The following is a 27,865-nucleotide window of genomic DNA, read 5'->3' on the forward strand; positions in this document are numbered from 1 at the left end:
AGGAAGCTAGGAGTATTACTGGACCTTGTTACTCCCCCCGGATGTGATGGTTGGATACTCATTTATACCCTTGGTGCGAAGGGATCACCTCACGTTTGACCATGATCTCCAGGGGGTAATGGGCCTTTCACGTCCCTTGGACTGCCTGACCCCTGCCAGGGCTCAAACCCAGATCACTCGATCCGGAGTGCAAGTTGATCTTCACCGTTCTTCCTCCGTAATTTTTAGGCTAGGGGCGTTGTTAACAGTTCTTGTCTTCTTTTTCTTTGGCCAAACCCGAAGAACTTAACAGATGTTGAAAGCCGCCCCTGAAGCCCAAACCACCGTGTAAATAAACAGCAAAGAACACAGTTAGAGTTAGTATAATACTTTATTACAAACCGAGTTAGTTTATTGACAATGATCCTTACGCAACCTACTTATTATATTTCAATCTTTCCTTGCCTGCAGGTGAAATCATAAACAAACGAATGAATCAACGCAACACTCCATCTTAAAGAAAACATTATTTTGAGAAGCTCTATCGAGAATATTTCCCGGTCCTAGAAAAACCATCGATGGTTTGATCATGTACAAGAGGAACCCGACATTGATAAGGGATGATAGCTGTCAATGCCAAAGATTTTCCACTCGGGCTCAAATTCCATTGAAATTTTGGACCGTGAAGTCGTTAATTTACTCACTAGTGTATCTGGTCAGAACTGAAACACCCCGCGCAAATGATTAAAACCAAATGCAAGAAAACAATGTACCCTGTGCAGAGAACGAATAAACTCTTTTTAAGGTAATGTGCAATTTTAGCCATTCTGGTACCTTGTGTTGTTTTTGTCATCGTAAGCCATTATTTTTAGGTGTCCCTCGCTAGTAGAGGATCTTTAGTCGACGTTCCTCCAGGTTCGGTTCGTGTGTTAAAATTTTTTTGCGAATTCACCGATCCAAGAGACTGCAAAACTCCCTTTATGTGCCTCACTCTGTTTACGTATGAATTAAACAACTTACTTGAAAAAAAAAAAGAAAAGTAAAATGCTGTGTGTTTTGTTACTACGCCCACATCGACTGTCTTGTCTTGTTAGAATATTGATTTCCTAAAAGCTGACGAGGGCCGAAAATTATTTTGCTCATACGAAAACAAGCTCGTGAAATACAATTACTGAATAATCATTTTGTCAAAATTATAGAAACACCACGTGAATAATGCCTGCTAGGATCGAAACTGCCTATAAAAAATTAATAAACAAATACCAAATCTTATTTAGTTACATTGAGTTAGTGCTTTCGATTTCATTTTCTTTAATGGTTTCACACCTAGGACATTACATGGTTTTAATTGCTGTAATTTCATCTTGCAAGAGGGTGTCTTTCAATTCTCCTTACTGCGCAATACAAAAAAGTGAGGAAACACGATTTCTGAAAAAACTAGCCAAATAGCAAATTTAGTTGCAACAGAGTAGATTGTATAATATTGCTATAGGAGGATTCAATTTTCGGGAAAAAAAAAAAGCCTCAAAATATCATGTTTTCAAGTTTTAGCGAACATGTGAACGCGACGGTTCGGCGTGCAATGCGTCACTGCGATAACATGAAAATCAACCAATCACAGATTGAATGCTCGTCCTTTGTTATATTTTTTATGCGGAAGGCCTTGTTGCAAGGACGCTGCTCCGTCTGCAAAACAAGTGGCTTATCTCTGCACTTCGTCCTCATCCCTAATCACACGGGATTCGTCTTTATTTCACTTCACCCTTATGAAAAACCAACCATCAGGGTTGCTAATTCGCACACGCCAGCGTAATACTAGATTAATTAATGTAATAATGTGGTGTAAATAATGTGATCTAATACTATGAATTAATATGCAAACCGATTTCTTCTAATCACAAGAGTATTTTATATTATTAAATAAATCTTTCTTACATTAACCCCATGGGCACCTAGTGAATCGACACGGTTTTCATTCATAACTTGGCTTTTCCTCTTTACATTACAAATCAGTGCTACCTTCAATGTACATTCGCCCAGTCATTATTCATATCAAAAGGAACAAAAATAAGTAGCCCAGTAAATAGGAATATTGATATTGGACCTTACTTTTAAGGTTATTACCTCGCTTAATAACGAGTTAATAACGAGTTTCCCAGGTTAACACGCGAAATTTTTCAAGTTTTCCCATTAAAGTTCATTAAAAAATGTGCTGTTTTACATGTATACATATGCGATATATGTATATACAAATTCACTTCATCAGAGTTCGATTTGACCCTATGCTTCTTCATAGAAAGCATCAATCTTGTCTTTGAACATCTTGGCCACAATAGGTCGCCTCAACTTTAGAGTAGGACCTGAGAAAATATATTTACATTGATGTTAATGATAATAATTATAAAATAACGGAGATACTACGCGCGCTCTCATTGGTCGATAACACGGTTGTGACGTTTTTGGTTCGCTCGTATTATTGAGACGTTTTTTATAAAAGCAATAGAGTACTTTTTGTGTGTTTACATAGCCTCATCTCAACACTCGAAAGGCTGGGAGAATTCTCGAAAGTTATGAACTATCTCGAATTCTCCTGACCTTCCTAGTGTTTACACGAGGCTATGTAAACGCGCAAAAAGTACACTGTACTCTAGTGCTTTAATGATTCATAAAGATTAATACAATAATGATGGTCAGGAGAATCTTAAGGTGACAAACGGCATGAATGAAATTAGATGGCTGTCCTTGCTATCGTGCCCACAATATTTGTGCTAAACGTCTGGAAACAATGCAACAAGCTAATTTCGCACCCAGATCTCACGCTGCTTGATGCGGGAGACCTGGGTTCAACATAAGAAACAAGCACACCGAAGATCTTACCCAGCTCTCCCCCAGGAATGGAAAAGTCTTTTTCTAAAAGAGCCCACTTCTGTACCTGGAAGAAAATAGGGGAAAAGCAATTCAAGTCTCCTGCGAAGCCTAGCTATTCATAACAACCCGTATCTAACTGACGTTATGGCAGTATGAGATGATAAAATACTAGTCAATCACAGGTTATATGACGAGGTTCTTCAACAGTTAAGCGTTACCTATCGGCACGCCTCGCACGACAGAGCAAAGAACGTTGCTCAAGGACCTAACATAATGACGTCCTCTTCGTCTACCTGATCTTTCCCAAACCAGTGCAACCAGAACAATCAAGAATCAGCTGACGTCGACATCCTGCTTATCAGAACTCTCCGAACCCACGGTTTTCGTCTCCGACGTTGCTAAGGAACACGAACGAATTACACGATGCCACCGTGACAACTTTCGGAGTGTTAGTAAGTGCTCGTACTAGATTGTGATATGATAAACTACTCGGAAACTGTTCGAGTGCTTTAACAAACATTCCTGTTTTCCGACTAAGAGTTGCACACAACTCCTAAGTCACACTAGTTAGCCGTACGTTACAATTTCTACTTTAAAAGGCTACCTGTTTGAAACGTCACCTCCTTAGCACAAACATGCAGCGGTTGCTTTTCTTCTAAAGCTTAAAACATTTCATTCTCTGGCAATGTTTTATGTACCTTCTGAGCTCTTGACACAGCTTTCTTATTGGCTCTATCGACTCCGTCTTGAATGGCTTTCATTATTTTCTCATCTTTGGTTGACAGAATCTCAGAAACTGTCGTGGCCTCACTGCCGACGGACTTGCAGAACTGGAGGGCAACATCCGTGAGTTTATCCGATGGTTCGCCAGTCTCTACATCGACAACAACCTAGCCGTAAAAAATAACTGTTGGTCTACACAAAACGGTAAGTTAACGGCTGAAAGTTAAATTTCAGCAATAATTCGACTTGCCCCACCATGAGAACTCGCCCTACCATCCCCTCTCAAATCTCGGAGGCAATATGTTGTGGCCTATAAGTACTAACTTAAGGCATGATGACCCAGGTAGATTTGGGTTTAGCTCTTGGTTGCATAGTGGTGATAAACTCTATTTGCAGACAGAGCTACGAGGTTGTGTATTTACCTTCAGAGTTAAGAAGCAGGAAAGAAACTTTCTCTTATCTCCGATTACCATGGCGTTACTGATTATAGCAACTTCTTCTTTGATAGCATCCTCAATCGGGACCGGGGCTATATTTTCACCGCCAGCGGTGATAATCAACTCTGCGAAAAAAATCACAACATTCATTAGATGGTGAATTTTGCGAGATAATGTGCATGCAAGTTTGACAGTTTCTCAATTCTCCTTACTGATCTTCATAAATTTCTTTTTACGCAAGTTGTGAGAATATGATATGGCATCAAAGTTTTAGAGATCTGATTGTGTTACTTCGCCTGGAAAACCCTGACGAGAATTAGGACAAGTAGTTATTAATCGTATATAGAGCGGTTTTCAAACTGAGTGTCGAAAGTAATCAGGCAATTACTTTGGTTTTGTTTTTACTATGGTTTGAGATTGGCTGAGTTGTCTAATTGGTACGTAATTGGTTTGGTTTTGGTTTTACGACACTCAATTGAGAACCACTCTAAGACCAAGAGGTTTAATTTTCTTGATATCTGACAAGACCAAGACTGTGAAGTGTTTAAATACAAAAGTCAAACAGGCGTGTTCAATTGTGGAGCCGACATCTTGAACACCAGGCTGGGGCGGTATCCCATATTCAAATATGGCTACCGTCTGATCACCGTTTGGCACACATGAAGCTATGAGTAACGTAACATTTACTCTGCGAGAACAAGAAGCCCAATCAGATTTTTATAACAAGTGATATTACTTATTCTTCTTAAAACAAGTGCTGTTATTTCTTCTACTATTTTCATAAGTGTTTATGACAGATATATGGGATTTACTCACCCTTGATTCGGCCAGTTATGTACAGTTGTCCATTCTAAAGTGGAGGAAAGAAAATCTCTAGCCACTGAATCACATTCAAACGGTTATTGATGGAAATTAGAGATAAAAATACCGTAAAAGACTGTAGAAACTAGTGTGAAAATAATGAAGATATAGCTTTATAACGTTCGATAGTATAACGCATACAAATTCGCGTTCAGTTCATGGAGTGTTAATTTCCTATAATAGGGAGCATTCGATTACCCGGAATCTGTTTAATTTCCACACAGCAGAACTAACCTCGTCGATTTTTCCAATGTCTCCGGAGTGTAGCCAGCCCTCGCTATCCAAAGTTTCATGTGTCTTTTCTTCGTTCTTCAAGTATCCCATGAAAACGTGGCGTCCCCTGATACATAACTGAAAGGCAAACAACAAGAATGGTTAAAAACCAAAACAGATGTTCTAAAATGTGAGCACATATCTAATTTTTGCCTAAAGCCAGAACATCACACTTCACATCACACACAGCATTTCAAATAAAATGGCGAGTGCAATGACCCAAAGCGTGCTATATCGAACAGTAGGGAGTGAAAGAAAACCACAACGGCAACGGCAACGTCGCTAAACGACAATGGTTGTGCACGTGCGTTATTATAGAAGAATACAAAAGCAAAAACCGCCACAACGTAGGATGATTTTTTGAAGGTGTACTATATTTCGTATGGCCAAACCAGCCTTCTTCAGGTACAATGAGAATTTTACATTGGGACGTGTTTTTATGTAGCCGATATTTACGTAATACCGGAAATACGTAAAAGTAATTGACAGTGTAAATTAAGGATAAGCATACGGTAAAATCAAGAGAAATATAATAACATGATAAAAGAACATAATAAAAGAAAACAAATGGAAACAATTAATATGTTTCTTCTTGATCCTGATGGTCTGAACATCCGCGAAGTCAAACGACCACATTCTGCGTTGTCTGGAAGTGAAACTGCATTTCTGCTTCAAATCTGTTTCTGTGTTCCAGATTCAGTTTTCGTGATAGTTTGGGCAGTGATAAATAAAGTAAGTGACTTTAGAGGACCGCGAAATTCGTAGGTAAAATATCAAATCACTTTTTAATCAGCTCTCGTAAGCTTGTAATTCTCTTCATTGTTAGCAGCTGTTATTGTTTTAGGGCTAGGGGCATTGTTTCTGTTGTTTGTTCTATTGTTCTCCCAACGGGTAGCAAGCCATTCATGTGAGACCTTACGAGAGCTGCTACAGCACCCTTTTTTAATCGGCGTTGTCCTCGTGGTTTCTTAAACTCCCTACAATACTCCCCTCAGTATCGGTGGCTATGGGATATTTACCCAGCCGGGAGTTTGAATTCCATTGCATTTCCCTTAACCTATTCTCTTAGGTACTCCCGTCCCTATCCCTTGTGGCATTTGAGCTGACCTCTCCGTTTCCATCTTCGTCTTCATTGATAATCTTCATTTCTGTTCCGTCCATGGCTATGCCACAGCTTCCGGACACAACATGCCCAGGAATGGACACGGTCATGGGACCACTGCACTCGCTCATGCCAAACAGTTCGAACAGTGGAATGTTTATACTCTGAAAATATCGCAGGGTTTCCATGGTAACAGGGGCGGCGCCTACCACAGCCAGCCTACACCTGTCCATTCCCAGGGCTGCTCGGATCTGGTTGAAATAAAAGTAATATAAGACAACTTGGGCATGTACAACTAGATAGGCGTTTCCAGAAGTTCACTGAACTCCCCCTGCATTAGCGTCGACACAGTTGAGGTGCGTTTAATTGATAGCGACACTTCAATTTAGTGGCTGTGGCATGCATGGAATCCAGCGTTTAAATTAAAACAAAGTTTTCATTTCCCTTATTTCGTGTTTGTCATATTTGGACAAAAAATGGGAAAACTTGCTCGGACGAAATTGATAATCCCAGAAGATGAATGTTCAATCTCTCTCAGTTTTAATACCCTTGAATAGCCAGGAGAAGGATAGTCTCTTATATAATTATTTAACGTTTCTCAATAAAAACAGCTTCAAGGTTTTGCAGACGGAAAAAAAACCACTTGGAATTTATTGGGTGTGCGTTACACAAACTGTGCTGCTGATTGCACATTAAACAGGTCTTTTTTCATAATGTACAAGTCTTTTATTTCGTGCAGTACCTTTTTCAACACCAATCCATTTGCCAAAGTCCAGCCAAACGGAACTTGGCGTCTGAAGGAACAAACAAACAAACAAACAAAATCACACATGTACTAACAATTAAGGCTATATAGTAGCACTGATCACCGGTACTACAGTGATTACTATTAAAAATCAATCTGGAGTTTGACCAATCTAAAGTATTTTTCCAATCAGATATTATGCCGCATGTAAGTGCCGGGTCCACAAAACTCGTGTTCTGCTGCAAAAACAACAGGCGGTTATTTCAACCTCACCACACCAATCAAAATGTGCTGTGTTTACTGCTCCGCAATCTTAAAGAAGGACGGTGCACCAAACTCTACACTCCACTAAATACCAAATCCTCAATATGTTTATTAAATATGTACATGTGTTGACTGGAAACAGTCAACACATGTCAACACAACAGTCAGTATGCAGAGCGAAATATCAAGGAAGAACGTATTTGTGCCCTGGGGGACAAATTTTTCTACCAGACACCCTATTCAAAGGAAATTCGAAAGCTTATTACAAAGTGGGACAACTTGTTATTACAAAGTGTGACAGCTTAGTTTATTACTAAGTGCGACAACTTGTTATTACAAAGTGCGGCAACTATTTTATTGCAGAGTGCGACAAGCGTTATTACAAAGTGTGACAGTTTTATTACAAAGTGCGATGATTATTACAAAGTGCGACAGAACATCGTGTGATTTCCCTGACCGAGTTTTCCTCATATAAAAATCCAAAATGACCGGTAAATGTTACGTTATTAAATTCCTCCGGCGTAGTGTGGACGGAAAACATTTGATGCGTTTTGGGAGTGAAAGCCCCGTTTTCAAATTTAAAGTCCTCCGGCGTTGTGTGAACGCATCCTAATTGCCATGTATTTATAAGATGCAAAGGACATCTTACATATACTATTCCAAATGCACACACTTTTATAAGGAATATCCAAGTTTATATGCATGCGTCAACGTACGTTGTAGTTTTTAATTATTGCACAGCATTGTAATTTAAAGCTATCATGACCACACATACCCCTGTTCAAGGTTAATGTTCCCTTGAAGTGCCACACCTTTCGCCCAGTTAGCCATCTTTCTCTTTATGCCGGTGACTGACTGTCCAATCTCTTTCAGTTTTTCCATAATCTTCTCATACACTCTGTTATCAAGAATCAAAAAAGCAACAAGTTTTTCATCATTCTGTTGTGAATGCAGTGTAGGCCATCACAGCTAATTCAAAAGTAGTGAATACTACATGAAAATTACAATGCTTTTACTTTCAACAAAACGTCATCTCGATTCCCTCTTTTGTACCCTGATAATCCAAATTGAACCAGCACCTTAGGGTCTAGCTCATGCAAAGTCAAAACATACAAACAGCCAACACTACAGGCTTTTAGTCAGAATTTGAAAAATACATTCAATATTTGCAGTTACATGTAGCCAATCACAAACGCAGTTTCTTCATTGTCAAGTCACTGCCCTGATATGGCCAGATTTATGGTCTTGCTCACTATGAGTACTTTGGCCCAGCTTTATCTCACCAAAATAAAAAAAATTGGCTCAACCAAACTCCCCTGATTACCACTGATACATAACAATAAGGTGTGATTAGGTACTGATAATCAATATGAATTATAATAAACTAATATGGAATTTAAGTAACTACACCAAATCAAAAGATTATTAGGAATTTCATGATCTCCAGAGAAATTTACTGTTCATTGCCATGTATCAGTGGCATGTATTATGCATACAAAGAGCAAAACTAAAACATAATATTTGTTCATGTTACCTTGGGACTCCAAAAAACAGAGTTGGCCTAACTTCTCTTAAGGTCTGAACAAGTGTTCCCTAAAAATTGACAAATAAAATGTCTTTGTCATTAAGAATCATTCACCTACTTACATGTACCACAGTAGTAGAATATGACTACAATTTTTATTTATTTATTTATTTATTTATTTGTTTATTTATTTATTTATTTTACTTGGTTTTTAAAGCAGATTAAAAATACTTACTAGGCAGTTTAACAGTACTGACATGCACACATTCAATTGCATAAAACATATATCAAAAATATTTATTTTATTTTTATTTATTCGCCACTAGAGAGCTTGTCTAAAAAGAAATCTTCCATGAGATAAAAGAAAACTGTTGATAAGATTTAACATAACCTACACTGTATTTTTCTTACAAAGTACAAAAAAATTCTTAATAGAGAAAAATGTCTTGATTAGATACATGTAGCCATATAAATTCGCACACTCAACTTCAAGGATATACTGGTACATGCATATTCTAATAAGTCATGATGTGTGGGCATATAACTTTTATCAGTAATTACCTTCAGGGCATCTGCTTGAGCAAACCAAACAGAACCAACAAGATAAATGGGCATAAAGATGTCTAATTCCTACAACAGAATGGGGAATGAATGATTGTTAAATTAATGGCAGGAGTTTATAAATAATTAAACACAAACCAATCACGCCTAACCAGCACTGGACATGCACTTAATCAACTTTAATCAAAATAGGGCAATTTTATTTCAGTTGGCAAAATTCAAAGGGCATACCCACAGGACGAGTTCTCATACATTGTCTGACTCGTAAAAAATAAAGCAAAGGTTGAATCAAAGGGATACACTGTAACCCCATCTCATTGCACCCAGAATGTCTTGTTCTACAAACATCCTATATACCTTCCCCAAAAAATGTCTCTTTGATTGGGACCTCTTTCCTAATTCATCTGAAAATACCATGGTAGCATCACACTTTCCTATAACATATCAGGTCTTCCCTCCTTTGATCCTTTCAGAATGGCCAATTTAACTTTCAGTGGGGGTATACACTGCGTATATTTGCTGGAAACACACAAATCAGAATTAATTTATTTACCTGCGCTGCAATGTGGCTGAGAGGAAGATAACTGATACATTGTTCCACCACCTTCTCTCCAGCATTCACATGCCGCGATGCAGTCTCTGCTGTCCACAATAGCTAATAACAATAGGTTAAAGGAAATTAATAATAGAATATGACTGAAAACTATTAGCAAAAACTTCTGGGAAGATGTAAAAGTACAAAATGTCTTTCATTGGAAGTTCCAGGGACTCAAACAAGGGATTTCAGAGGGTTGAAGTAACAAACAGATATCCAAAAGGGGGGTTTATGATTTTGGAATTTGCTGTGTCTCACGGAATAATCTGGCTCTTACTACATCACAAATGTAAACACTCAAGCGTGGCAGTTCAAAACAATGATGCGCACATACCGATACCAAAATTTGGGGACTAGTTTGTGCGGCATAGCACAATTTCACCTCAGCCTCCACCAATTTGCTCAAATGCTCAGGAGAAGGGGAATCTGTAACAAGTACTTAAATTGACCTGACACAGCAAGACATAGGAAATCCTTGTGCTCATGCGGTGTCTTAAGTTTTCACACGGCATTAAAAAAATGCAGGCACAAGTGCAAGTACAAGAAAAAGAATGATTAATTAATTTCATGCTTGCACTAGGCTGCTAAATTAACTCAATGCAGTGACTAGAACAGTGACTCCTCCGTACTTACATTATCATGTGAAAGCATGACACCTTTAGGATTTCCAGTGGTTCCAGACTAGAAGATAATGAAAACGTTTTATTAGTTTAATTAACACTTTTTAATACCAGTAATACACAGTTAATGTCAATTTGACAACAAGAGAGAAAGCAAGTAACTGATTTGACTAACAGGATAAAACAGTGAACATCATCAGATGACTCTACAGAGTTGCCTGGGGGGTTATTAATGTTAACATGGTTTCACCTTTTAATTACTTGACTGTATATAAAAGTGCTCAATTTTTTTTTGTGAATGACATCTTGTCAACTCTATTTGATGTTGGACAAATTTACTAATTAGTGGCTGCCATAACATATCTGGTGATATGAACACAGGAACATATATTAAGTCATGATAATACAAGGTCAAGGAAGGAACGTACAGTGTAAATAAGTGTACAACACTTATTTGGTGCCAAATCATTTATCCTCTGCTGAAGGACATCATCAGGAACTTCTTTTCCAAATTCCATGAACTGATTCCACTAAAAATCAAGTCAAGAAAATCAATTAACATTGATATATAAACACTCAAAAATGTTCTTTTCACCCGCACACTTGATGCAAGATTTAACTAACAAGAGTTTACATGTATGCTTACAGTGTGTACATAATAAACAATAAATTTGTGTATTTACATAGAGAGAGAGAGAGCATATATCAAAGATCGGAACTAAATTTTGTGATGCGATCATTAGGTGAGTTTCATAATATAGACGCATGTTTGTAGGAGCTACCGTGCATGTACAGTGGAACCCCGTTAATACGGACACCAAAGGGACATGATAAAGTGTCCGCATTATCCGGGTGTCCCTATTAAGGAGGCTAATTTAAGAGAAAATATATGAGCTTTTTAGCTGTCGGGACAAAGAAAACTGTCCGTTAGAAGCAGGTGTCCATATTAAGCGGGTGTCCGTAGAGCGGGATTTCACTGTACATGTAAGGAATAGCCAGATCACGAAATGTACTAAGGATATAATCAAGGATTCTAGATCCACTTTCCTCGACAACCTTTCCAAAATCTCTCAAAGGCTGCAGGAGTCTTTGGAAACGTTTGAAAATTAATAAATATTGGAAAATTCAATCAAAGGAATGAAATAAATGATTGAATGACCAATGTTGGCACAATCTCATGATTGAATGATTGAACTAATGAATGGATCAATAAATATTAAATGTACATGTATATTTATTTCAGTGCTTCACTCACAGTGTATACATTAGGTGGTAATCCCTCCTCCAACTCTCCAATGTACTGCACTACTGCTTTGAGATGAGGCAGTCTGTCCCAAATCTTCATAATTAAAAGTATATAATCCTTCTAAGTTCAAAATTGAACATCGCATGATAGAGCTCAACATTTTAACAAATAGTTGCAAAATTTGGAGCACTTGAGGTTGACCAAGCACCTCAACCAAGTTCCTCATAAAAACCTACATGTAACCTCTCACACAAGTCAAGCTGATCTCCTTGAATATAAAATATATCCCAGTGGGATTTTCCACTCTCCCATTAGTCCACCATTTGCTCTCTACTAGCTAGAGTTAGGTAATGAACACTACAACTTAAATGTACAGTAGAGTCTAGCCTGATGACCATCCAGTTGATAGGACCTTTTAGTAATTTTCATATTTTATGAGCCCCTTCAATATGATGACCTATTTAATATGACCATAATTTTGTGTATATTACAAGATCCAATGTATCTACCGATTTTCACTCCATAAATAAGCCACTTGTTGAATCCCTTTTTCTCAATACTCATTTCCACCCTCACTTATTTGATCCATCCATTCTTTAATATTGGCAACCATTAATATATCACCACTTATATATTTGGTAATAGTTATATATTAATTTTATTTATCATTAATATGTTGGAATTATTTGGTGGCTAATGTGTGCATGTGCTGAAACTGAATATTTTTTGCAATAACATACTTCTTAAATCAAGTTGCATTGATCAAACTATAAAGTGCAGTACTCACTTTAAGAATTTTATGAAGCTGATGTTTGTTCTCAGCAACAATGATATTGGCTTCACAATTTTCGGCAACATAATGGCAAGCTTCAGGAGAGTTTGTAGTATAGATACCAACGGCTAAACCCCTGAGCAAAAAAGAAAATAAAATAATATTCTTAGTAAATCCTTGATAAAATTTAATTTAATATCATGAACAATTTATGGTACACAAAATAAGCAGTTCACAAACTAATTGTAAATTTGAAACAAAAAAAAAAGTGAAGCCTTGGAGTCGACTGGCTAATAGCTGCCAGAGCTTATCTCTGTTTCTGTAGCATGACATGGCTAGGAGTATTTCTACCCCCCCCCCCCCCCCCCGGATGGGATGCTAGTCCATCGCAGGTCACTCCCCCACAATTTGTTAGGTTTTCCCAACAATTTGCCAGTACCCATTTATACCCCTTGGTGGAGAGAGGCACTGTGAGAGTAAAAACAGGGTGTCTTGCCCAAGAGCACAACGCAATGTCCCTGCCCATGGCTCGAATCCGGATGCTCGATCCAGGAATGAGTGCACTAACCATGAGGTCACTGTGCCTCCAGATAGATCAGGCTTTAATACTGACATCATACAGCCAACACCAAAATTAATCACAGGGCTCGACCCTAACTCTTCAACTTACTTAAGCCTAGTGGCTGGTGACTGCTTAGATGTTCTTAGCAAAAACCTTTTTTTACTAGCCAAGCATTGTGGTTGGCGACCTTATTACATGAAATTTTCGCAACATGTTTATTTTGCGATTTGGGGGTGCTCATATTTCACGACACTTAAATTCGGCAATTTTGAAAAAATTTTGTATTTTGAATCACTTTAACTTTGCGTTTTTGAGTACCACAAAATTTATTTCCTTGGCAATGTTACTTAAACATCTCTGAATTTAGTAAACTGACTTTATCAAAGGTACAATAACGTCAAAAGTAACAAAAACGCAATGGCGGTACTATTTGTCAACAGTATCAGGTGTTATGTTCCCAACACTTACTTATTCACGTCACTTTAATTTTGCGATTTTTTTTAAACCCCGAAATTCACAAAATTAACGTGTTGCAAAAATTTCAGGTAGGTCCAATAACAGCAGAATTACTAGCAAGACTTGAAAGCGCAACGCAGGTGACTCTGATCTCTTTAATACATACTGTTGGTAATTATACTGCACTTAAACTAGTTTCAAAAAAGTTCCAGTTCCCGAAAAGACTTTCAGGCTCTTTTTTTTTTTTTTTTTTTTTTTTTTTTGAGACTTCCTGGGAAAAAAATTGAGACCCCCAAGACGTTACTGTAAAAACTGAGACTTCATCACAGACAGGCACCATAGAAATGTTTCCAAAGCAAAACAACTATCTGAACAGTACTGTAAACTGTCATTGGTGAAATTCGACAGCTAAAAATGGCTGATTTAAATGTCAAAGGAAATAAATCTTTCTCATCTAATTATTTCCGTAGTAATAAGTTTGTAAGTATGCATGCAACAACAAATCACCCATGTATTGTTACACTAAATGAAATGTTATCTATGGAGTCCTTGATTGTGAATACTTGTTATTTATTTCCTTACAGTAAATTACAGTAATCTTCGATACTACGCACTTGACCGACTCCTAGTGTGCATGACCGTAATGCAATATAGCGACACTACACCTCTCCTTTCCTTGAATAATGAGCTAGGTAAAGCTTAAAAACGAAACTCAACATGTTGCTTCCTAAATCTATCAGTCCTGTTCATGTTCATACAAGTTATTTCCTTTAAGCAATTGACCTAAGTAATGTCCAAGTAACGAAGTCTGAAAAGTTCAGATAATGTTCATGCAATAATGTTCTTTTTTCACTAAACCATTGATTTGAGCAATGTTCAAGTAACATAGTCTTTGAAATGATCAGGCACTCGTCTTGCTCTTTCTGATCTGCGTAGTGGGGGTAATTCAACTGGTGTAACTGTAGGTGGTTCAACTGATGCATTTCCAGGCGGTGCTACTGGTGCGTTTCTAGGTGATTCAACTAGTGTAACTGTAGGTAGTTCAACTGTCTCAATTGGTTCAACTGCTTCTGCTGCATCAATGAAGGGTGTAGACTGTTCTTCCTCAGGATGTACAAGTATGTTAGAGGGCAGCTTTTTAAAGAATGACGCATTTCTTGTTACGATGTGTTCCGCATTTTGGGCTGTAATCATGCTTCCTTTCTTGTCTGTGATCTCAAATGGCTCAGCCTTGAATGGTGTAGACATCTTGTTCTGTTTTGGTTGCTTTATCAATACTTTGTCACCAACATTCAGGTCTGTGTTTTTGGCATGGTTGCACTTGTCTACATACTCTTTCATCTTCTCCTTTCTCTTAGCATCAGCTCGTCTGATCTCTGGGTATGCCTGATCAAACTGCACCAGAGGTAATGTGGACTTGAGTTTTCGTCCATTCAGCAACTCCGAAGGAGACTTCCCTGTGGTGCTTTGAGGGGTGGCCCTGTACTGTCGAAGGAAGATGAACAACTCTTGTTTCCAGTTCTTGCCTTGAACGACAGCTGTCCTAATTGCTTTCTCCAGTGTCTTCACCAGCCTCTCCGCCTCTCTATTTGCTCTGGGCCATTCAGGAGTTATTCTGCGATGTGTGAAACCAAGTTGAGTGGCAACCATCTGAAAACTTTCACTATTGAATGGTGGACCATTGTCTGTTCTTACTATCTCGGGGATCCCTTGCCTGGCAAAGATGCTGTCAAGGTGAGGAATCACTGCCTTTGCTGATGTTGACCTCAAGATTTCAACTTCTGGATACCGACTGAAGTCGTCAGTCACGACGAGCAAGTAATCTCCACTTGGAAAGGGGTCACAGAAATCTATGGAGAGCTCTTGCCATGGGCCTAGTGGTAGGGGGGACATTTGCAGAGGTTCACATACTGGCTTTGGATCATGGTTCGCAGCTTGGCACGGTAGGCACCCTTTGACAACTTCCTCGACCATTCTGTCTATCCCTGGAAACCAGACTGAATCTCACAAAAGACGCTTGGTCTTGACAATTCCTTGGTGTCCACTGTGAGCTAGCATAATCATTCGATCTCATAGCTTCTTGGGAACTATTATGCAGGTCCCTCTCAGAATTACGCCATTTGATACTGACAAACTCCTCCCTGATCTGCTGGTACTGACTGACATCTCTTCCAACCTTGTGCCACTTTTGAGTTGCTATCACTCTTGCTAGACTCTGCAATGTTTCATCAGCTGCTGTCGCATCTTTTACTTCTTGAAGCATAATGGCATGGGGCACAGCATTATTGGTTACAAAGTTAATATACGCATCAACTCTTGATAAATGGTTGGAAGCCTGCGACTGTGTGGGATCCGGATGGCGACTCATGTAATCAGCTGGATTGTTTGCTCCTGGCTTGTAAACAACTTTGGTTTTGTACGGCTGTAGGCATAGCTGTAGCCTCTCAACTCACGCAGTTGCTTTGCAAGTGGGGTTGTTGAAGATTGTTTCTAACGGCTTGTGGTCTGTGATAACTTCGAAGGATGACCCATAGAGGTATAGGTGGAAGTGCTCAATTCCCCAGACCACTGCAAGAGCCTCTCTTTCGGTTTGGCTGTAACGGCTTTCACAATCCGTGAGTGAGCGGCTGGCATACACTACAATGTTTGCTCCTCCATCTGCTGTTACTTGCATGAGAATTGCTCCCAGGCTGACTGGGCTGGCATCAACAATCAGCTCTGTTTTGAGTGAGGGGTTGAAGTATTTCATGATTTCTGGAGTCGCCATGCTGGCTTTGAGGCAGTCGAATGCATGTTGTTGTTCTGGTCCCCACACCCACTTAGCATTTTGATGTGTGAGTTGACGGATTCGAGCAGAGATGGACGCAAAGTTCTTTATAAAACGTGCGAGGTATTGTGCCAAACTGAGGAAGCTGCGTGCCTCAGTTGCCTTCGTCGGGGGACTGGCATTAATGAGGGATGCGACCTTCTTATCATCTGCACCGATGCCATGTGCAGAGAAGTGATGACCAAAGAAGTCAATGGATGATTGGTTGAACAGACACTTGGCAGGGTTTGCGGTTAGACTGTTTTCTCTCATTCTCTGAAGAACAGCTTGTAAAGCATCATCATGATTGGATTGGTTCTTGCCAAACACTGTTATGTCATCAGAAATGTTTCTAACACTGTCAATTCCTTGCAGCACTTCTTCTATGGATTTCTGAAAGATTTCAGCTGCTGAGTTAATTCCAAAACTCAGTCGCTTGTGGCGAAACAAGCCAATGTGCGTGGCAAAAGTAGTAATGCTCCGGGAGTCTTCGTCCAGCTCAAGTTGGTGGTATCCTTGGTTTAAGTCTATCTTGCTGAAAACAGTGGCTCCGTTCAGATCAACGATCAGGTCTTCTACAGTGGGTACTGGATGTCGCTCGTGTTCTATAGCCTGATTGGCCACTCTCATATCGACACATATGGGTATTCCTGTCTTCTTTGGGGCCACAACTATCAGAGAGACCCAGGGAGTTGGACCTTCAGCTCTTTCTATGATGTCAACGTCCTCTAAATTCTTGAGCTCAGCCTCAACTTGATCACGGATGTGAAATAGTAGTCTGCGGTACTTCTGGGTCAATGGTTTTGCACGGTCATTAACATGTAATTTTGCAGTTCTACCTTTCATCTTTCCCAGCCCCTCAAGGCAATCTTCGTAATCCTCGATGATGTTATCGACTTTGGGTGTCGACACACTGTTAATTATGTGTAGCAGCCCGAGATCAGTTGCCGTCTCATAACCTATCAAATTTCCATCACATCCATCAACAACGCAGAATTGCATGACCGTCGATTTGCTTGTTACTCCTGACATGATTTCAGCTTCAAACTTGCCAATGACTGGTAAGGGCTCAGAAGATCGGTAGCCATAGATCCTCTTCGAGGTAGGTGTAATGTGAATGTTTTACAACTGATTGAAAGAACATGTGTCGATGACATTCACTCCCGCTCCTGAGTCAATAAGACATTTCACTCTCTTGCCTTCAATGGTTACTGCAGTAAACGGTTGTATCTTGTCACGCATGGAGTGGAGAGTGATGCAGTAAGTGTACTCTTCGTCGGTGGATTCATCGCCACCTTTCTCATCCATTGTATTGACTTTCTTGAAATTTAATCTGCTTCGGCATACTTTGGTGAAATGGCCTTTCTTGCGACAATGTTTACAAGTTTCATTCACTGCTGGACAAGGTCGTCCTTTATGAGGGTAATTTTCTCCACACCTGTAACACTTCTTGTTTTCCGACTTTGGCTTTTCCTCTCTCACCGCTTGGACTTCTGCTACTTTGGCTAGCTTTTCCTGTTCCTCGATGCCTTTAGCTTGCTTGTCAGACATTTCTAGACCACGGCCATAGTCGAGTAAGGCTTTGAGATCCATGTCTTCTCGTAGAGCTCTTCACCGTAATCGTGAAGATAAACAGGACAGGACTATGTGTGACTTGATTTCTTCATCTTCGTTGGTAAACTTGCATGTTTGAGCAAGACGCCTCAGCCATGTGCAGTAAGAATCTAGCGATTCACTGGAATTCTGAGAAGCATTTCTGAACAGGTAAATTTCGTAGGTCTTGTTTACTTTTGGCTGAAAATAAGCATTCAAAGCAGTCACTGCTTTCGCATAGTCCTTTTCTTCTCATTGATCTGGAAGTGTTTCAAAAATGTCGCTGACCTCTTCACCAGCGGAGTATAGTAGCAGCGCTCTCTTGCGTGTTGCATCTTTCACATCATGAGCGGCGAGATACATTTCGAAACGTTTCAGCCATTTTTTCCAACGTGGGCCGACTGAAGCATTGTCTTCGTGGACGGAAAATGAAGGAAATGGAGGTAAGACATTCGCCATTTCGCTTCAGCAACTGTATGATCGTCCCATGTAATCTTTTGAGGTAATTTTTCGATGTAATCTTTCGATGTAATATTATGATGACAATATGCGAGTGTTCAACTTTGGTTTCCCGCCTTACACAAATGGCGGCCAGCGCACGTGGTGTTGAAAACTGAACATGTTTTGCCATTGTTTATCCAGTGTATTCGATCCAAAGTGACGATTAAGTGAAGTGTTGCTGTAGTGGAATTCGCTTGAGTTATCCTCATCGCCAGTTATGGAGTCCTTGATTGTGAATACTTGTTATTTATTCCCTTACAATAAATTACAGTAATCTTCGATACTACTCACTTGACCGACTCCTAGTGCGCATGACCGTAACGCAATATAGCGACACTACATTATCCCTTTACAGGCTGCACTATTTTGCGCGTGAAAAAAATTTGATAACAAAAAAGAGCATTGATGTGTGCTTTCAGAAAATGTTCTCTTGTTTGTCAAATATTTCTTTCAACGAAATTAACATGTTCAGTTGCCCGTTTACGCATCACCCAGTGAAAAGTAAACAAAGTTGAATTTGCATACGTGCTGAACACCACCTGTGCAGTACCATGATACATGTATGTCCACAATGAAATTCTGACCTTGTTTCCGAGAAAAGTGTAAATTTTGTGTTTGTCTTCCTTGAAGAAGACAGAAACTAGTTCAGCCAATTTCTTTTTGTTGACTAGCCAAAGTGGCTAGTGGAAATCGAAAACCTACTCGCCAAAACTAAATTTCTACTAGTCTGTGGCTAGTTGGCTACTGTTAGTGTCAAGCCCTGAATCATTTTAGCCAATAACAAAGGACACTGGCAATCCAGTGAACCAATCAAAACTCTAAGCAACTACATCTAGCTGGCATGTATATGAGACACAGAAAAACACATGCAATCAATTCATGATTGCTTTTAGATCTACTTCTGATTTGTAGATGACAATGTGGCACAATTACTTAGGCTGCATAGTAATGTGAAACCAATCACAATCACAATCACAATCACAATCACAATCAAGTGAAAACCAACTCTAAAATAATTAACTTACTAATTATAACAAGTTAATGATCAGTTCACATACACAAAACATAACAGATTGCATATCTGTTTCTAATCACAAATTATATACATTAAGAAGAATATCAGTTGTTACTTATTTTACCCAGCAAAAATAGCCCCCAAGTCTGAGATGAGCCACTCTGGAGCATTAAATCCAATGATTCCAACACCATGGTAAGGTTCTAGCCCAAGCTGTGGAAAAAAATTGAATTTTGAAAGGTGAAATTTTGTCACATTCTTGTTTGACTTACAAGATGTTGAAATGTTCTTTGGTTACTTTTAAATACCAGCTGAATTTGGTCTTTTTAATCAATGTTTCTTGTAGTTCCTGTATAATTAATGCTACAATGCAATGTTCCAGTACTGACTGACAGTTTGCTCAGTGTACCTACAGTACACCAGTAATGCAACTGTCAGTTCAATACCCTACATTGGGTACTACACCAAGCAACTCTTACAGTTGCAATTTTAAGCAATATGGTTAATACATTTTACACTCTGAGAAGGTACAACAAGCACCTCTGTCATTTTTACAGGAGAGTCGCTACATTCACTACCTCGCTTAATTAGCTTCTCCAGGACAAGTTTTGGGTTTGGATTTTCCAAAGGATAAACAGTTTTCAGTGGCATTCAGGAAAAGAGAGGGTCACAAATAGTACCAAGCCTTATACATGTACCTGCTTACACTTCTTCCTTAAGCATGTGCACTTAATTATAACGTGGTGTGACATTTGCAACACAAATCATGTGCACAGTAATAATGCCCAGAAACAAGGGATGCCACCGTCCTTAAAGCATGAATGAATTGGTTTGTAACGTTGCCAATGGAAATATTGACACAAGGTTAAAGTTTGCTCACATGCACATTCGAAGTGTGCAGCCCATTGGTTTATGATGCAGTAACTAGCCTTACAAATAGAATTTGATAGTAAGACTTTCATAGCCATTAGTTATAACAAGTATTCCACCATCACCATGAACTGGAATTCAAATTATTTCAGATTAATTCTGCCCGATATAGCACTGTAAACAGCGCTACCAGTACCAAATAATATTCCAGTTTCCAAAATTCTATGCTTTGCACTATTTAACAAAGATTACGTAACAATTTGTCAAAGATTAATCTTGGCATATATTTTATTCCATCAAAGTGTTTGCATTTGGTCTAGACTGTATTACGACTTGAGCTACTCTTTTCAATATTTAATAATAAAAGTAGGCCAATCTAATCAGATCTCGATTTCTAATATGTTTTGGCAGGTTTTGTGTGCCAACAACGTGTGAAAACACTCCAAACAGTTTTTAAACGTTACGCAGCCAAATCGTGTGATCAAAAGCTGACCGAAAAGGAGATGAACTGGCAAGTCAATGCAAATTGCTACGTGAAAATGCAAAACCGTTGTTCAAGAGAACAAATTCTTCCAAAACGATCTGTCCACGTCGCAACAAAACAAAAGATTTAAATCGATTCTAATGAATGCTTAATTACGGATTCTGCAAGGAACTTTACGCGAACTTCAAAACTGAAACTTACGGTATGTTTTTAAACATCTCGTAATCATTGAATTTCATAAACCGATTAAGAACCCCAACAATATATGAGCAAGAATTTAAGTTTTATTCAATCAACTCCACGTAAAGAACAATAACTAAAGCTAAGCCTTAAGTACCCAAGGGAATAATTTTAGACATTCCCGAAACGCAATGGCGACTTTCGACGTAAACAACGTTTCTTGCACACTATTTAAACTTAGTGTAAGTTTTAAATGACTAAACATTTACAAACCTTGATAAATGACTTTGCCGCGGAACATACAGCCTCGTAGTATTCGGTGTAGGTCCACTTCACCCACTCGTTGTTCCTTTTCACTGCAAGAGCAGTCCTGGTTGGTGCTAGCCTCACAGCTCGTTGAAGACCCTGTACGACAGTCATAGGAGTGCGACTGGTGCTTTCCGTTGAGCCTAATAACAGCTTAACAACGCCATTTGCTTGAACCGTCCACGGCGATTCGGCAGGAGCCGGCTTGACGATTCCTTCGTCGTCACCAAGCGCACTTTTCGCGTCCCCATTTGGATGGTCGTCCTTTCGTTCCTCGATGCCGTTACCGTTTTGCTGTACCAATGTTTTCTCCAGACTGCTACTGATTTCTCCATTAGATGCTATGTCCTCGCCTGTGTAATGCACAGAGCCGTTAATAATGTGAACGTCTTTCGCTTTCGTCTCGCTCTTGATGTCCAAAATGATATCGCTTGGCTGAGCGATTTTGATGCCGTTTTCATCGACAGTCTGGGCACTATTTGACGCAGCCATGAAGTTTATAGAATAAACGGTGAAATGTGGCCTGAACTGTTCTTCTTATGCTCTTTTCAACCGGTCAAAGAAATACAAATCTTACTGTAAAAAAGCCCTCGTGTTCTTCGCTACACGAAGATATTTACTAGCAGCTCGTGTGATTACGTGCACTGTACCTGGGGGAATATGAATTTTGATCAGAAAGTCGGCGGCCGGAAACACGACTTTCGTATGAAAAATGCAAACATTCACCCGTGGATCCTTTACAACAAAGGAAATTTGGCTTCGTTCAAACAAAATAAGAAGTAAGTGATTGCAAAATAAAATATGAAGCGTAGAGGAAGCGAAAAACATACTTGAAACAAGATGCAGGGTTGATGCAGGGGCGTTCAGGAGGTGGGGAGAAACGAACCAATCAGAATCAGTGTAACTATTCAAGCTTCCTTCACTCAACACCTGCCACCTGGAGACGTTTTGCCCACTCGGCGGGAAAGGGGGATTCATGCTGACGTCATTGTTTATATTTTTGCTCATTTACATACGGCTTTGCGCACTGAAGGAAATATGAAACTTACATGTAATACATGGTGAAATGTTTAGCTCTTTGGGTGTAATATTCAAGGAGAAATTGTCTTTCAAAACCTGCAAAATGTCTGGGTGGCAAAAGCGCTAATGAATTCATACATTCTTTGTAAAATTTTGAGTTTTTAAACCCATGTTGCACAAAAAGTATTCAATACATCAGGCTCATATTCATTGGCGGAGTTCATCGTACTATTATTACCTTTCAATATTCCGAACCGATTTATTTGTAGCTCCATCTGAAACTAAATTGCTTATCCCAATGAGCCAAATGTTGTAAACAAGGATTCCCCCATATTTCCTACCGGAATTATAATTCCCTCATGTACTAACACTGTACTAACACGTAATATTTTAATATTTTTCCACGCAATTCAGCTGAACTGGCGAAACTGGGCTTCTCTTTCTTTCGTTTGTATTTCTACAGTTCTTAGTGATCAGTCCGAGGCGGGTGACATTTTCATCATGAAAATTGAGCCACTTCAGGAAGCGAATAAGGAGGAGCTTAGTCTACAGATCGATACAGACACCAGATGAGTGGACAGCTGACATCTGAATCGTTTTAATACGTTTCATAACTTCGATTACATGTTAAACCTGAGACTACAATAAAACTAGTAAAATGCAGTTGCAGTTTAGTGTAGGTCATACGCGACCTTGTAAAACTATTGTATTGAAGACATTGAAGGGTGAATTTTAAAACTTGTTATGCATACTTCTTGCAAACGTCAATCACCAAGGAAATTAGGACAGTGATCGAAAAAGCCGGGTTACAGCTAAGTTGGAAAAGAAAAGGTGGTCCACGGACTCCAGTATCCCGTGTTTTCTATAGAACCCGGTTCCCCTTGTTTTCCACTGACCCCGGAGAAACCCGGACCCTAGCTACGACCCGGAACCCCGCCCCCCGTCTTTTTCACCAAACCCTGTGAAAGATATACTAATACGAAATAATCTGTGACCCGCGAGTTATCGCATCGTCATGCATACGGCTGGTTATACTATACTACAGTGCTGGTGGAATACAGAACGGCGTTTACTCAGGTGCTATTTTTAGATTGCACCAAATTACAGTTGAACAGAAAAAACACTCTCATATATACGCAGTCTGCAAACCTGTATGCTGTTCCCTATCCGCTGGTAGGCCTTTGCACTAAGGCTGCCTAGCTATCCACCAGAAATTAATGTTGCCTAATAACTCATCCTCGGAGACCCAGGGGCTGCTGGTCGGGACGATGCCCGAAAATATCGTATCGTACCGACTAGCAGCCCCTGGATCGCTACACTAGAGAGACAGGCTAGAGAGTCTACATCTAACTTGGCCGCTGTCGAAAATGAACCCGTAAACTTAGCATTCAAATTTAGCTATCAGCACTGGTCAGGTAATCCTGTTATTGTTGTCAACTATTAGGTCGAAACTCCAACAGCCTTTTGTTGGCGAAATCTCAGCATTTCGGACAATTTAGTCACTTTCTTGGCGTTTCAGCGCCAGCCTCCTCTGCGCCAGATCGCTCCGCTCGCTGAATCGCTCGTGTAACTCAAGTCGGGCCGATAGTTTGTTTGTTTGTTTTTTTTAATTTTACCCTAAAGCAATCCGTTCTGATCTTGTACAGTTTTGCGTTTTCATGCCTCATTGTGGCTTTCCCGAGTTTCTTCTGAGTTCTTCTACAGTTTTAATCCTTTATTGTGACATAAATATTTGACCAATTGGTAAGAGGTGAAAGTGACCTAACTAAAAATTAAAGTTATCAAAAAAACACGCAATATGGCTCGACATCCAACACATGTCCGATTTGCTGACAACGGTAAAGTTCGCTGAAAGTTGAATGACAGTTTTAGACAGTTTTTTTTGTTGACAGTTGTAAAGTTGGATGTTAGGCTACACATGTGATTTTTGAAAGAAATGAAACACCATACAGGGCATGCACATTTTCTAGGATCAGACATAAAAAAATGATAATTTCATAAACAAAAATGATAATTTCATTAAAAGGAACTCAACTGCAATCACCCGAACGGTTAGAAACTGTCGTGAGCCATGAACCATAAAATAATCACGTCAGGTTACTATGCAAATCAAAAGACCTTTTTCGACTTTTTATACCCTTATCATTATTTTTGGAATTATTAAATATTAAAATCTCGCTGAAATCAAAACAACCATTCATGACCTCCTCATTAGCATTCGTATTAAATTTCAACACGCTTTTGTTTCGTTTTGTTTCCTTTCTCTGGGAGCTTAGTGAAAATATGTAGAATATAAGATTCAAACCAATTCAAACGAGTCATACATTATCAGGAGCCATAATCGGGGACGGAGACCGTAAGCGCGCGCCATTTCAAGTATTGGGGTTGTCCCCATGATATGGGACAATAATTCTATTTTTAGAACAAATTGCGCCATCGCCTGCGGCACACGCGCGTACATGCTGCGAGGATTTTTGCGGATGTCGCGCGGGGGAAATGGCGTCCGAAATTCCCGATATTTTTTATGTTTTTGGCCCACAACTCAACGCGTTTACGTCTGTTGGAATTTTGCCTAAGTATTTTCGTCGTAAGCTGCTCCAGTTTGAGTGAAGTAAGACAGTGTCGAATTTGGGTATGTTCCGCTTTAAGCTTAGATATATATCGCTGACCAAGTTGTGTTCTGACGGATGCTTCTTTTACATGAGCTGCACATTACTCCACTTTAAATTTCACATATGTTAAAGATTAACAGCTTTTCCATTACACAACAAAAAACTAGCTCGATATATTTAGATATAGCAGAGCTTCAGGACCTCATAGTTTCCTAGCTCCTCTTGCCACACGCTTCCGAGGAATTTGCCAGTCTATCGCGACCGAAAAGTAAAACAAAATAATTGCTAGTTTGAGTTTCGCCTGAATTGTAAGCAACGCTTGATGTTTCATTAAGGCCCAACAACTTTACGTCCGTAGATACCGCTCAGTTTTATTCGTGTAAAAATCCAGTAAATTCTCTGTTGTCGATGAATGAGAGCGCCCGCCGATGCGTGTTTTGTGCAGTCAATAAACATGACAAATTGTACTTCCGCCGCACTTTCTGAAAGCGTACATCGAACTCAAACAATAACTCTATAGTTTTTAAATATGTTTAAGCTTGATAAATGTTTGAGAACATATTAAAAGCTAAGCTGAAAATATGCGAATAAAGCAGAAATAATCAGCAAAGTTACGATGACGCTTTCTTTAATCAACTTCGAATAACGATTTCGATTTTGTTGATCGAGTTATCAAACTCCTTGTCTATTTCCATTTTCGCAGTGTAAAACTTCACTATGCTTATGTTGAAGAAACACACATGATGTTAGTAGCCTTTTTTGCGTTCGTGAAATTTGTTGCAGCATCTCAGCAGAAAAGATAACGAAAGAAATCTTTGTCAAGATTTGTTGACAATTGAAAACAACGACTCGGACTTGAAAGTGCACGAGCCGCACTATGCAAATGAGCTAATTGTACGCGTCAGACTTTCCTTTCAAAAACTTTTGCAAACTCACCAAACAAGCAGAAACAATAAGAAACCATCAAAACAGGTTTTGGTTGTGATTAACCATTGTCCGAGAAACTCACAAATTAACTCGATACCAGAGTAGAGAGTTTTCTTGCTATATTCTTAAGTCAGAACAAACACAAAAACATATGCGTAAGCTTACAACTAGCGCGAGCAGATCTTATTATTCATTCCCAGCGCGAGATTGAAGTCTTGTTTTCGACCCCGAAAAACCCACCTTTTCCGTTGGCTCAGAGCATAAAACTACATATAAGCGCCCTGGTTCTTAGTCCCTGTCTTATTCCCTGCCACCGCTGTGAAAGATACACAAAAGAATCTCTCAACTCTCACCATTTGATCATGCAACGTGACAACATCCACACGAGAACCCCCGACATGTGCGTGGATCCGCGCGGATATATGACGTCAGGATGGCGCAATTTGTTCTAAAAATAGAAAAATTGTCCCATATCATAGGTGCGCGCGGATCCCAAGACTTACGGTCTCCGTCCCCGATTATGGCTCCTGACATTATTCAGTCTGACTTCTGTTTAGGCGAGCACGTGCAGCCACAGGTGGCCCAAACTCACGTAGGCCGGAAAGAGAGCAACGAACCAAAGAACAGCTCGAAAATATCGCCTTAAGCACCATTACAAGACGCAATTAGCGAAAGACAGGCAAAAGGGCACAGCAAGTGACAAAAGGAAGCTTATTTTGAAAGCTGAATACAGCAAAATCGACTCAGTGATAACATATATATAGCTACTGTTATGCAACACCATTTACCTATCGACACGTGAGTTTGGGATGTCTGTGGAGTACTACAGCATGTGTGGGAAAAGCGAGCAATAGCATGTTTCCCGTTCCGGAGTCTACTACACACTCTTACATGCTGAAACAAAGCCCGAATGTTTCCTTCTTTAAAACCCACACCTCGATAGTACGGACACTAAGCATACTCAAGGGAAAGAAGGTTTAGGAAACCAAGAAATCATGTGGAAAAACACGCTTTTTTATTGCTCTTCCTCCAATGAATGGGAGTCTGGGTTCTAGAGGCTCTAGGTTACCGGAACAAAGGTTACGAAATATTTCCCTGTACTTCCAAGTAGATTACACAACATATAAATAAATAATCGGTATATTAGACCACGTAGCTAGTGAATGGTGAGAAAAAAGCTCGTACTTCGTTTACAGTCTAGACTTCGGTCACGAAGAACATTGTAAACCAACATCTCGTTTGATATATTTGCAAGGCAAATTGACGCACTTGATATCAGTCGCCGGAAATAATTATCTTTTTAAAACCCGCATTAAAGACGTTCTCGGCTCTCATGTGTAGCCAGGAGGAACTCATGCAGCGATTAACAGCGAGCTCTGCCAAGAAATAAACTCACCTTTGTGATGCGACTTTTCCGGGGTTTTTGAGACTTTATCGTCTGTAGTCTGATCGGAGGCAGTGTCGAGTGGTGCTACAGGCGAAGACATATCTTATCGTACTTGTTCCAAATCCAATCGTTCTATAACTGATGAAAGCAAGTCGAAGTTAGTAGTACGATTCCTGACTCGATTATTTGCCAAGTCAGTGAGACGAGAATATTATCAATGATAGCTAGCTGTCCTCTGAACTCTAGAAATACTTCTGCAACAGATGTGAGTCGAGGAATTCCATCATGAGAGCCATGTGAGTGTTTATCTTGACCACTTAGATGAAAGCACGGAAAAAATGGTTACGCATGTGGGAACGCGTAAATTGTAGATAACAATTGGTTTCAAATTAGCAATTCAGACGAAATTGATATTTTAGATTTTTCAATCGCCGAGGTTGAATAAAGTTCAATGGACTACGTACCTCGAATTTACCACTCCGTCGTTCTTTACCAAAGGTCGACCGAAATACCAACTCGACTTATATTTCAATTCTTCGTCGCAGCTTCGGCTCACTTAAGAAAACAATTCACGG

At 39.5% G+C, this 27,865-nt stretch overlaps 1 protein-coding gene across 2 annotated transcripts; it reads right to left on the bottom strand.

Annotated features, from left to right (window-relative positions):
• Nucleotides 1-351: 351 nt before the first annotated feature.
• Nucleotides 352-27,865, bottom strand: LOC145501315 (long-chain-fatty-acid--CoA ligase ACSBG2-like). Of its 2 annotated transcripts, XM_081480814.1 has the most exons (20): nt 27,755-27,865; nt 27,300-27,428; nt 21,312-21,697; nt 19,629-19,717; nt 12,587-12,707; nt 11,809-11,892; nt 10,982-11,083; nt 10,567-10,614; nt 9,892-9,993; nt 9,339-9,407; nt 8,787-8,845; nt 8,028-8,150; nt 6,986-7,037; nt 6,249-6,494; nt 5,103-5,219; nt 4,824-4,857; nt 3,993-4,132; nt 3,546-3,737; nt 2,857-2,911; nt 352-2,339 (listed from the first exon to the last, which is right to left on the bottom strand). In XM_081480814.1, the coding sequence occupies exons 2-20, from the start codon at nt 27,388-27,390 to the stop codon at nt 2,260-2,262; spliced, it is 2,190 nt and encodes a 729-aa protein (XP_081336940.1). In that variant the 5' UTR covers nt 27,391-27,428; nt 27,755-27,865; the 3' UTR covers nt 352-2,259. The 2 variants fall into 2 exon arrangements, with proteins under 2 accessions (XP_081336940.1, XP_081336933.1); XM_081480807.1 differs by lacking the exons at nt 27,300-27,428; nt 27,755-27,865 and having other exon boundaries at nt 21,312-25,518.

This window comes from Orbicella franksi, chromosome 1 (genome assembly GCF_964199315.1).
Source record: "Orbicella franksi chromosome 1, jaOrbFran1.1, whole genome shotgun sequence".
In the NCBI taxonomy this organism is placed as follows: Eukaryota; Metazoa; Cnidaria; class Anthozoa; order Scleractinia; family Merulinidae; genus Orbicella; species Orbicella franksi.